A 12,719-nucleotide genomic window follows, 5' to 3' on the forward strand; every position below is an offset into this window, starting at 1 on the left:
TGACAAATTAATAAGGACCATTGCTATAATAAAAACGGAACCCTGTTAAGGGTACATATAATATAAAATATGATTTGCGCCATCCTTTTCTCACTGAGAAAAAAGTATAAATAGCCTCACGTAGGGCTTTATTCAGCAAATGTTTGTGAACCCAAATAACTCATCAGTTGATTATTCAGATGCTTCAGCATCTCACTGAAAAGGCTTTAATGATAAGATCATTACTCTTGTCTGGTATATCATCTTGATAAATATGAAATGATAACTCTAGTCCAAAACTGGCTTGAATGCTTTTAAGAAACACTGTAAATTATATGTGATCCTCAGCACGTATTTGTTCCGTATGACTTGTGCTGGGTCACGAGGACTGGAGAGTTATAAAACAGAACTAGTGCATTCCTTTATAATTCATGAAGAAGGCTTGCCTCCGTGTTTGCAGCACACTTGTAAACAAACCTTGCTCCTGTTAAATGCAGAGAGAGGCAAAGCAGGCTGTAGAATTAGTAATTACCATCCCTCTCTTAACAGATGTGATTTCATATACATTGAAAACACTTCAGCTTGACTCCAAAGGCGGACATTTAATTAAAACTGCCTGCCTGTGGGAGATTTTCTGTTCTCCCATTAAAACGGTTGTTTTCCTGGCAATGTCTAGCTGTCTGCCAGTCTAATTGCTATGATGTGGAACGTATTTTCAAGCACACTTGGCTTGGTAGGCGCAGACCTGCCTTGGAGACGACATCTCTGGAGCGAGGCACAGAAAGCGAAGCAGAGGCTTACGTGTACTGGATGTTTGCTTGCTGGAGGTAGGGCAGCAGACTTTGGGACACGTTCTGTGGTACTCGCACATCGGTGACGGTGCCTTCGACGATGTAGAAGGGGCTGCTGGGCTGCCACAGGTCCACCTGTAGTGCAGGAACCAACCTGTAATTCATATGCATTCAGTGTAGGTGGGGAAATCCAGGAGATGGCACGCTTGAAGCTACGTAGGCAAACACTCTAGGCATGGTATAGACAAGAAAACCTGTATTGGCTGGTCCAGCTCAACATCTGTGCTAATGGAGCAGATTTTGAGGAATGATTGTATCCACCTTACCACAACTCTTGTGGGAGATTTGCCAACAGGAAGAGGGAACGGTCTCAGGAATGTGCCTCCTCAAACAGCTCGAAACAAAAGCTACCTGCAACTTCATGCGCCTCCTCAGACTACTGTACATATCCTATGTACTACCTCCCATAGAGTCCACGAGTCTTTCATTTCACAAGGTATTTTCTGTGTTCACTAGGGCAGTAAAAGAAAAGAATGCTAAAGAGAGGTAGAAAGCGTAGCATATACCAGTGTTGTTTGCAAAGTATACCCAAGTTTTACTCTTGATAATAAGCAGATCAGAGGTCAGTAACAGAAGGTCACCAATACCAGGAAGGAAGCTGTGATCTACTCAGTAATTTTATATGAAATGTCAAAATAACAGGATTAAGATAATCAAATTATTGCAGTCTTGGAAAAAACAATACCTACTAAATGATACCACAATTATGAATGTCCTATCTATGTCTGCGCATACCTAAGGGATGCTTCTTGTCCAAATGTGAAATACACTTGGAAATTTTAGCCCAGAATGTAACAGGGGCCGGAACACAAGTTAACAAACATCTTCCCAGAGCTGCTGGATAGTCACAGGAGACTATGGAAAGCAGTCTCAGCAACAACCTGTGTCAATATGTGGCAAATATGCACGTCAAGATCCACAGGCCTTAAAAATACATGTTTGTGAGCTGAATACAAAGAGAGGAATTGATAGGGACTACCATGTCCTCACATTTCTTAAAGAGAATTTTAAAAGAATTAATACTTGATAAGTATCTTTTGAAGTTTATTGCCATCAGCTGTGCTAGGCTGCATTGATGAAAGTCATGGATAGGGCTCATGAGTGTCCCTTGCCTTACTTGCTTGCCAGGTTTCTAAGGTTTTTACAATCTATATTTTAAAAGCTCCTGACTTCATCTATGCCATACAAGCTATTTTGGAGATAGCTAATGGATTTCACCTGGTCTTGCTACGAACCTCGTTTGACAAGAGAGTATAGTCTTCCAACAGGGGTTTAGTTCCCATCGTTTCTCAAAAAGCCCCGAGTAAGAATATTCTGATGACCAAGAAGGTGTCTGACGCTGAACCTGAAGCTACTTCTTCAAGCAGTAGTGACTTTAGTCTGGTTGATCCAATTAAACGCCTGCTACTTTGGAAGGAGGAAAACTGAAACACAGGGGCAGCCTCTTCTATTCCTGCCAAAACCACGCTTTGTTTCACGCTGCCACAATATGGTCTATGGATCCTTGTGATAGCGGTGGGTGGCCACAGCATCTTTTGAAGTCTAACACCAGGACTGGCAAAGTTCATGAGGATTGCGAAGCTGACAGCAGCTATGACAGATGGTCAGTAGAAACCAAACTCATGAATTAAATGGTGCTAAATGCTGCTTATAAATAAAGATCTTCTCACTGCACTAACACCTTATGTTTGTTAGTTTATCTATCTTTCGTATTTTGATTAATTATAGGAATCCAGTGAAATCCCCCTCCCCCCTCGATTCACCATGGTTGATTTCACACATGGTTAATTACAAATATGTATTTGACTTTTAAGATTTATTCCTAAAAATACACATCACAGAGGGTAAATTTGTTGCTCTTGGAGTAACAGCACATCAGTCAGCTCAGCTTGAGCCATCTTTATAAATTAACAACAAATTGTTATACACAAACTAAGAGCAAATGAAGTGAAGTATCTCCTGGCCAACTGCAATATCTAAGCACACAAAACTGGAAATAAAAGTTACAAAAATGAAAAAAAAGATCATGATTGAGATACACCTGAAACTTGTCTTTGTTCTTGATAGTTACTCAGGATTAATTTTGGCAAATTTCTCCATCATTGTGGAGCAGATAAACCAACCAATATTCACCTATTGGTAACAACATCACCAAGCCTTTTAATTTCTGAGGTATTCTAATTGTCCCTCACATTACTGGCTGCAAGGGATATCCAAAGCAGAAGCAATCTTCTTTTTAATTAATGAAATCAGGGGTATATTGCACACCACTATCATCTTTTGGCGAAAGTGCAGTATTTCACTCCTGGCATTGTCCTGGAAGTGAGACAACCCCCGCCCCCATTTTTAGAATACAAATTACTCCTCTTCAGCTCAGGTCCCTATTTGGGTAGTTTGGTTTCATTTGACTCCCACTTCTCATCCTTTGCAATGTAAACAAAGCATTCAGTGCTCATCTGGGAGATGTTACCTGTGCTGTCCAGAGCACTGCTTTGATTGCCGACTCAATTTTGCTTTATAAAGCACATAACAAGAAACACATTTCTCCATCAGACATCTTATTTATATTGCATCTTTCAGCTTGTCCTTGGCGTGACATAGAGACAGTGCACGAAAACTGACAAACAGAAGATGGATTGCAGAGCAGGCATGTTTGGACTGAGCAAGTCCAGCTATCCTTTACTCACTGTCAACTTTAGGAGACCTTATCACATTGCATCTCCCATAGATACTGAGGGCTCCATCGGTGTCAGGACTCTTCTTTCAGCATCATTCCTCCGGCAAGCATGACTTGGATCTCCACGTTGGGCTCCGCTGCCTAGCAAGTGGTACTAATATTAATTGCTCTCCTGTCCTCTTTACTATCTGTGATGAGGTGGTGTTATCCCCACACGTTGCACATTGGCTACTATATAGTATTACGGGCAGTACACTGGTCAGTGCCGAAAGACTTTTATTTGCTGTGTGGGTGGTGGGATTTGCTAGGTGGGGGGAAGATTCTCCAGCTATCAAAACAAACATGTAGAAAACCTACAGAACACACAGCCAAATATTTGAACCTCAAAATCCAGCTGGCATCTTGAGGCTACAGGAAAAGAGATGTGCTTTAGAGTATGTCTACAAACCTAAATATTCTCATCTCCTTTGTCTGGGCCTTGCAGAACCGTCTCTTTTCCCATCTGTCAGGCAGCAGGTTGCCTTTAGAGGGTCTTGGGATTTTTTAAGTCTCTGGACAATAAGCAGAGCCCTGGCAGGATTTTTTCAGCAAGCGCAGATTTGGGACCTGGAGACCAATTACTGGGCACCTGCTGCTATGCTCATGTGTGACTCAGGGTACCTGTTATCAAGGTCAGCAGTGGCTCTGCAGATGCCCGGCGAATGCTCTCTCCCAGAATCTCACTGGAGGCACGAGCATCCAGACTCGCTTTCTATGAGGAGAAATGGTATGTAAAAGCATACAGACAGCTCTCTCTTCCCAGAGAACTTAAACACATTATTGCTTTCTTTAACAAGGAAACTATAAGAGATAATTAATTGTGACTACATAGTAAGTATCCTTTTTTAACCACGCATTCTTTTTTCAACCTCACTCATCCCATAAAAGCCCTCGGGATTCAACTTGTGCTTAGGTTTCCTTGTAGGCACTTTCTCTTTAAACAGAGGTGTTAAAGACAGCCAAAGAGTATAAATGCAACAGCTCTTACCTGGACACCTTCCAAGCTACAGCAAACCTGAATTCATTAGTCATTTCCCTAGCTTTTGGTCAGTATGGTGGTGAAAAGTCAGCATAAGGCAAAGAGAGAAATATTTTAAAAAGATTTGGGTGCTGAGCTAAGAGAATTCAGAATTTCTTCCAAAATTAAAAATCATGCAAATAATTTTCCAAGAAGGCAAACATTTCATTGGCATAATCCTACATATCACAAGTAGTGTACACAAAGCTCTGTTACCCCGCCAAGACATAAACCAGAGCAAGGTGTTTTATTCTTCGCTAGTTCCAGGCTTTCCTGCAGCTAGTTCCGTGCCTTTGGGAAGGGAGCCTGAGAGGAAAGGAGTCTCCTTGCTTCTCCCCAGGAATACGCTCGCGGCTGCATAAATCCCACACTACTTTCTTTCCTTTAAGTCACTGAAAGAAATCCCCAGCGTCTTTAGACCACAAGGCTCAGCCTGACTCATGCTTTGTAATTAAAGCCATTTTCTCGGGCAGTACCCTCCAGTTGTTTCTTACTACCCTTTCATAAACAGGTGCTTAATTTCTCCTTCAATTTAGCCCGAAAGGAAGATGCTTAGCACTCTCATCAGGTCTGCGATCATGCATCGATCAAAAGAGATGATTGATACTTGTCATTGAAAATAACTAGAATAACTCTGCCATAATTTACATTTCGTATCTGGACAAAATTGTTTATATGATTTATATGTGTTATAACCCATGAAGACAGTAATTTTGTTATGCTTTATTACCTAGCAATTCCAGTTTTTACACTGAGTTCTATACAGCAACACATGTGCTGAAGCTGGCCTTGTCCGTAACATCACTATGAATAGATTTCATTCAGAAATGCTGTCAGCTGTAAAGTTCAGAATGTAACTATTATTATGATGCGGTCAGTGGAAATGACTTGGCATTTCTGAGCCTCTTCTAAAAGGGATTGTGCAGTCAGTAATGTAAGCAGTGATGCCCTTTGCTCATGGGCTCTATCAGCGTGTCATGGGCTCTCTCAAGATGTATAAGTTTTCCATTTACATCCGTATGCTCTTGTATAGACACATAAACACGCTAAGCAGTGCTGAGATTCTATTAGATATCTTTTTAATTAGAAATCTGATAGGAGAAGATAGAGAATAGAAGTAGAAACCGCTCTAGTCTCACTGATGTGTCAGGGGTCTGACTATGAGAGGCTTCATCTTGTAATGCATGAGAAAGAGTCACATATATATACACACAAACACCCCTCGCATGTACATATACAGCGTGCAACAACCTGACATTTTAGGCTTCTTGTGGTACATTTGCAAAGAATGAATGAAGGAAGAAAGACTCGTGTTGATGCTGACACTGGTGGATAATTATAGCTGGGCTGTAGCTCACCTGGACAGAGTAGAACTGCTCCTCTCTAACGTCTTCAGCCTTGTAAATATTTTCATGATCAGGACTGATTTCATCCTCACTTGCTCCTGCCAATTAAGGAACTTAATTGGCATTCCTGACTGCAAATCTCCTTCAGCTGCTCTTTATGTGCAGCAAAATGGTCCAGTGGCAATTAAGTGTGGGATTCTCTGTGCTCTCTAGAAGGACTTACAAGGTAGTCCTAGTTGCTGGTGCAAAGTAATTTGAGTTTCTGATTGAGCACACTAGACATTTAATTGGCTCTAACTTTTCAGTATTTGTTTGCTTTTCAGTGAGGCTGGTAAGAATAATTATGCCAATAAATTGGGATTGATTCACGGGATTGCAGCAGCCACAACACCGGCAGGAACAACGTGAACAATGCAAAGCTTGAAGTTTTGAGTTTTGCAGATCTTTGTGGAACTATAACACAGTAATGGTGTTGCCACTCTACTTACACTGCTATAATTTTACACTGCAGAAAAGAACTCATAGGCTATTCCTCAAGAGAGTCACTGAGGAAAAACTCATACACAATTATATGGTAATTGAATATCCGTTCTTACAAGAACAGACGCCAACGGTATAAGTATATGTGAAAGACATGAAATGGTCTTTAACAGGCTAATTAAAAAACCCCAACCAAACCCCTGTTTTGTTTCTTATTAGACTATTTACGGCTTGGTTCATTTTGTAGTTGCTGCTGCACGGCACGAGAAATGGAAAAGTACGCCCTGGGTCTGATTCTGCCCTCACTGAGGCGATGGGGCTGTGCTGATGACTTTGTTGAGCTCGGACTCAGGCTCCCTCCCCAGTAAAAGATTCCTCCCATCTCAGAAAGTCCAGGTATCCTGCATCTTGTGAGAACAACACTCACGCCTGTTTTATCTTGCATCTTCCTACTAAAACTTTCCTGGAACAACATTTTGTTTCTGAGGCTGACAAGTGGTTTACAGACACGTATTCTGATATATTGATGAATAACCTCTGTTGTCACCTGATGTTCCCTCTGTATATGAAACATTCTGCGCATATCTGACTGGAACCCAAAGCATGAGTTAGGGTAAAATCTGGACCAATGACTAAAGCATCTGGCTGTATAAATATTTTTGCTGTATGTGCAGAGTAAAGTGCGCACAGCCCCGGCCACTGAGTTAATTCTTTTCTTTCTGCAAAGCAGGGATAGCTCCATTTGGGCTGACAGGCTTTCTTACTGCATTTTCAGCCGGGCTTTTGTTCTCTGAAGCCTTTTTCAGCATTTGCCTATGGAGCTGTAAACTATCAGATTTATAGCCAAGTGATCCTTTTCCCCTATGAGATATTTTTCTGATTCCCTGAACTGCAATGACAGGATCAATTCAGGGATTACAATGGATAAGCAGCTGCTGTAGGGGATAGAAAACAAACAAAAGGGAATGGAGTTGTGGTTTCAAGGCCTTCTAGGCTGGCTCCTCCCAAAGTTAAAGTAGCGCCTGGCTGTGCCCAGGAATTTCTTTTGTAAAAGCTACTGAAGAATGAGTGGTCTAGCCCTATTATGCCAGGAATGTTCACAGAGCAGTAGCTTCTTTGCTACCTATACAAACAGTGCCGATCCCAGTCAGGCGTATGTGATAAAAAGTGCTTGTAGACCACCGATGGAGTAGGAGTTATCAGTCAAGCCTCAAATGAAGTAGTGCTTCAAAAATAACGCTTCCAAAGGAAAATTCCAGAGCAGATAAACAGAATCTGCTGGGTCTGAGGACCTGAGCAAATCCCCGTTTCTTTGCAAAGCACTTGGGAATGTGTCATTTGTTTCTGTCAATCAGGTCCAACAGAATTAAAACCACGAAAGGGCTCATAAATCAGCAACAGGCTCCTCAAATTGCCTGCTAGACAAGAGCGAGCAGGAGACAACAGCCAATCATTGGAGTGGTGTATGAGGCAGAGGGACAATGGATGGACAAGAGGAGCCCTGGGGGACAGAGAGCGGGCAGCTTTGTAATACCCAGGTCACTGGGGTACTATCATCTTAAATATTTCTCTTTTGTTTCTTGATTACTGTAATAATTTGCAAATTATTAGTATGAAACAGCGATCCTGCAAAAAGGTTTTTCTGGTCTTAAACAGTGGGTGAGGAACACAGATTTGTACCATATCTGTAAAAAGAGATAGCATTTATAAGAGCAAAGGACTGCAGCTGAACACCTAAAATTTAAGATCGGTGCCTGTGATTGCGCTAGAGCAGCAGCAAATCCAAAAACTGTGACAGCGATCTATAGCTAGAAAAACAAATAACTCCATGAGTTTGTACTTGAATTGCTAAAGACTTTGCTGTACTTTAGTCTATCACAACAACATGAAAAATGTTCCTTAACACTGCTGTGCAACATACTTGTCATCTTACATGACAGTTGGAGGAGGAGCTCCACCATCATTCACCTCTGTCATACTCATCGTCATACCTGCTCCAGTGGGCTTTGGCACAGGGACTGTGCACAAGGTGTTCAAGGGTGTTGGGTGATGCTGCTGGTGGGAAGCACAGTCACCGGGCTTTTATTTTTCTTCCCCAATGAAACGGAAAGAAACTCAATGCAGGAACACGCTGGAGATGAGATACGTACTGCTGGCATCTCCCTGCTGCTACTATCTTTGCCACTTAGTGAAAACCAGAAACTGGCATCTCCTTCCTTGAAACAGAGCATGACTCCCTGTTTCCCACCTGCCTCATTTCTTACTACCTCAGACACGTATTGCCCTAAGAAAGAGCTGCAGACATGGCAGTGCATGATGCGTAAGCGCTTTCTGAGAACTTTCTCTGGAGAGATGGTGGTACTGTGGTCCTAGAGGGGGGGCTGGCAGGGGTGAACACAGGGGGCCCTGCTCTGCCTGGCTGGGGCAAGACCAGTCAGGGCCAGAGCCACCTCCTGCTGCTTTGCAGGCTGGCACGGTGGCTGATTTAGGCTTATGTTTTTGTTTCGCTCCTGTGGATGAGTTTATTGGTTGAATACGTGCAAGTTTAAGCAACTTTACAGAACTCACAGCAGACAAATTTTAATCTGCGGGGCTGGCTATTTTTACTGGCAGTGTAGATCTACATGCTACATTCAACCCATCAGGGAAAAAAGCAATATTTTGTCACCTACAAGTTAATAGAACCAGCCAATGAAGGAATCAATTTATAATAATGATTAATAACAAAGCACTGTGGGCAATGGAGCTACAGACCAAAACTAATTTGTGGAAATTACTCAGCAAGTGATTATGACTAATGTGATTTGCCTTCGGGCAATTCATGAACCAAAAGTTAAACGTGTGGAATGGAACATTCATTATCCATTATTCACTCAGTATAGGCAATGGCATTTTGTACTGTAGCAGAGCCTATACACTTCAGGCAGGTTTCAGGGGTTTATTACACTAAGGATTATATGGACTTTTTTTTTTTTCTTAAAAAAAAAATGGGGCAAAGATCCCTTCTAAGGAGCTCCAGATGCTAAGTTTAAAAAGTCTAAAGGGACTACACCTTCTGTAAAAGTTTTTGAGTTAACCTTACAGCTCAGGCATTGGTAGAAGAGCAGTCCTGTTTGAGACCGAAAAGTTTCCATGTGGACTAAAGCCCCCGGGTATTCATCCAACTTCTTCTGCGAGAATTGTGGCTAGACTGCCACTGCTGCCCAAGTTAATTACTGGGGGCATTTTCTAAGATACTTCAAATACATCAAGCCATATAGCCAATTCCAAGATGATCCTTCAAGGATGTCTCAGTGTAGGTTTCTGTAAATGCACATTCAAGAAAGGACTCCTCTTGTGTTTGATCCTCTTCCCAAAAGGGATGAACCTTGCAACCTGCTAATTTCTACAGCATTGGCTTCAGCGTGGCAGAAGGCAAAGCTCTCCCCACGTCTTTCCGCACTGCCCTGGTGTTTCTTTCTGAAAGAAAGCAGCTAGGGCAGACTGTAAATCACAAAATCTACTCAGGAAAAATCAGTGGTAAGAACAGTCATTTAGAAACAGGCAGATAAAACACAATGAGTGAAAAGATACATTACGACTCTTTCCAGTGCCCATTTATTTTCTTCCTGATTGTTTTCCCTTTGTCCAAATAAGTGGGTGATAAGAAGGGATATCTTTGCATTTTGCTTTATTCTCTGCCTGACACTGAAATACACTGCTGTGTAATAGGACCATCAGGATAATTTTCTCAAACTCCTTTGTGACAAAGGCCTTCAGAAGGACACACTCATTTGAATGGGACAGAGATGAGTTTTCCTTTTAATTCTTTGGATTATGAAAGATAGGCCAGAGGCAAAGGCTAAGTGACTCTGCCTTACAAGTATGGATTTCAAAGGCAGAAGGAAATGGCTGGAATAAACACAGACTACTACGAGTCTGTAGTAAAGCTCCCTCCACCAGACACAGTGAGGAGGGAGCCTGGGACAGGAGGGATTGTCTTCTCCTTGCCTTGCCAGCATAGATGGTCTGTTGTATGCAAGGAAATTCTGCAATGAGAATACGATCCAGAACCTGCTCTCTACTTTGGGTTTGCACTGTCCTGAGAATTTATTCAAAACATGTAGTTTGTGCATGGATCACACTGAGAGCAAACTGGGCTCCCAAACTTGATTTTTGCACTGCAATTTCTGCTTTTCTTTAGGTTGACTAATGGAGACTAATCTTGGCATCACTAGAAAGCATAACTTTTGGTACCTTTGAAATATACCTCATGTCCAATAGATCAACATGCCAGGGTAGAGAAATGTATGTCTGAATTTAAACCCAAGTGCAGGTATCCTTCTCACTTTGAGAACGAGTGATGTAACTTTTATTTTCACTGGCTTTTCTTGTTTTTCTAATACTGTCAATGGTGGAGAATACTATCACATCATATCATAACTCAGGTTGAAGTCTTCAAATGGTTTTAAATAAAACATTAAGATTCTCCAATAGGCCAGCTACTTGCAGTTAATCCCAAAATACTTTCTCTGAAATAAAAAGTGAAATTAGTGGTATTTGATGGTTATTTAGCTACAAAACTGTTGTGTCTTGAAAGGATACTGGTTCCAGCTTTATTTTTCCCTTGAGGAACAGAACATGTGAGTAATATGACAGGTTGGTATTAATTTACTGCTCAAATGAAAATGGATTCAAAGGAGATGTAAAACCAAGTCTTAAACCAATTCTGGTTTTCTGAACAAAGGTACTGTCCACTGTAGGAGAAGACCAGGTTCGAGACCAGCTGAGGAACCTGAGGATGCAGAAGTCCATGGGACCTGATGAGATTCATCTGCAGATCCTGAGGGAACTGGCAGATGAAGTTGCCAAGCCACTATACATCATATTTGAGAAGTTGTGGCAGTCCGGTGAAGTTCCCACTGACTGGAAAAGGGGAAATATAACCCCCATTTTTAAAAAGAAGACCTGGTGAAATACAGGCTGGTCAGTTTCATCTCTGTGCCTGGCAAGATCATGGAGCAGATCCTCCTGGAAACTCTGATAAGGCACGTGGAAAATAAGGAGGTGACTGGTGACAGCCAACATGGTTTCACTGAGGGCAAATCATGCCTGACAAATTTGGTGGCATTATACAAGGGCGTTACAGTGTTGGTGGATAAGGGGAGAGCAACAGATGTCATCTACTTGGACTTGTGCAAAGCATTTGACACCGTTCTGCATGACATCCTGGTCTCTAAATTGGACAGACATGGATTTGACCAATGGACCACTCGGTGGATAAGGAACTGGCTGGACAGTTGCACTCAAAGACTTGTGGTCAACCGCTCAATGTCCAAGTGGAGATCAGTGACAAGTGGCGTTTCTCTGGGGTCAGTACTGGGACCAGTGCTGTTCAACGTCTTTGTTGGTGACATGGATGTTGGGATGGAATGCACCCTCAGCAAGTTTGCTGACAGCACCAAGCTTTGTGGAGTTGTTGACAAACTGGAGGGGATAGATGCCATCCAGAGGAACCTGAACAGGCTTGACAGGTAGGCCTGTGCAAACCTCATGAAGTTCAACAGGGCCAAGTGCAAGGTCCTGCATGTGGGCTGGGGCAATCCCATGCAGGCTGGGTGGAGAATGGATTGAGAACAGCCCTGAGGAGAAGGACTTGGGTGTGTTGGTTGATGAGAAGTTCAACATGAGCCATCAATGAGCGCTCGCAGCCCAGAAGGCCACCCATATCCTGGGCTGCATGAAAAGAAGCATGGCTAGCAGGTCAAGGGAGGTGATTCTGCCCCTCTGCTCTGCTCTTGTGAGACTCCACCTGGAGTACTGCATCCAGCTCTGGAGCCCCCAACATAAGGACATGGACTGGCTGGAGCAGGTGCAGAGGAGGGCGACAAAGATGATCAGAGGGCTGGAGCACCTCTCTGATGAAGACAGGCTGAGAGAGTTGGGCTTGTTCAACTTGGAGAAGAGAAAACTCCGGGGAGACCTTATAGCAGCCTTCCAGTATCTGAAGGGGGCCTACAAGAAAGCTGGAGAGGGGCTTTTTACAAGAGCACGTAGTTATAGGACGAGGGGTAATGGCTTCATACTGGAAGAGGGTAGATTTAGAATAGATATCAGGAAAAACATTTTCACTACGAGGGCGGTGAGGCACTGGACAAAATTGCCTAGGAAGTTGTGGATGCCCCATCCCTGGAAATGTTCAAGGCCAAGTTGGGTGGGACTTTGAGCAATTGGTCTAGTAGAAGGTGTCCCTGTCTATGGCAGGGGGGTTGGAACTAGACGATCTTTAAGGTCCCTTCCAGCCTAAACCGTTCTATGATCCTATGACTCTGACTTGAAAATGTAAAAAT

The 12,719-nt window shown here is 42.7% G+C and overlaps 1 protein-coding gene across 1 annotated transcript in view; it reads right to left on the reverse strand.

Annotated features, from left to right (window-relative positions):
• The window catches only part of CPA6 (carboxypeptidase A6), a gene marked incomplete at both ends in the record, with an annotated part of 86,357 nt that overhangs the window by 31,221 nt on the left and 42,417 nt on the right, over nt 1-12,719 (reverse strand). Inside the window, one exon of the mRNA XM_082479471.1 lies at nt 781-905. Coding sequence (XP_082335597.1) covers nt 781-905 — 125 coding nt within the window. The remainder of the gene's footprint in view (nt 1-780; nt 906-12,719) is intronic.

This window comes from Vanellus vanellus (genome assembly GCF_965231255.1).
Source record: "Vanellus vanellus genome assembly, chromosome: 2".
NCBI classification, from domain to species: domain Eukaryota; kingdom Metazoa; phylum Chordata; class Aves; order Charadriiformes; family Charadriidae; genus Vanellus; species Vanellus vanellus.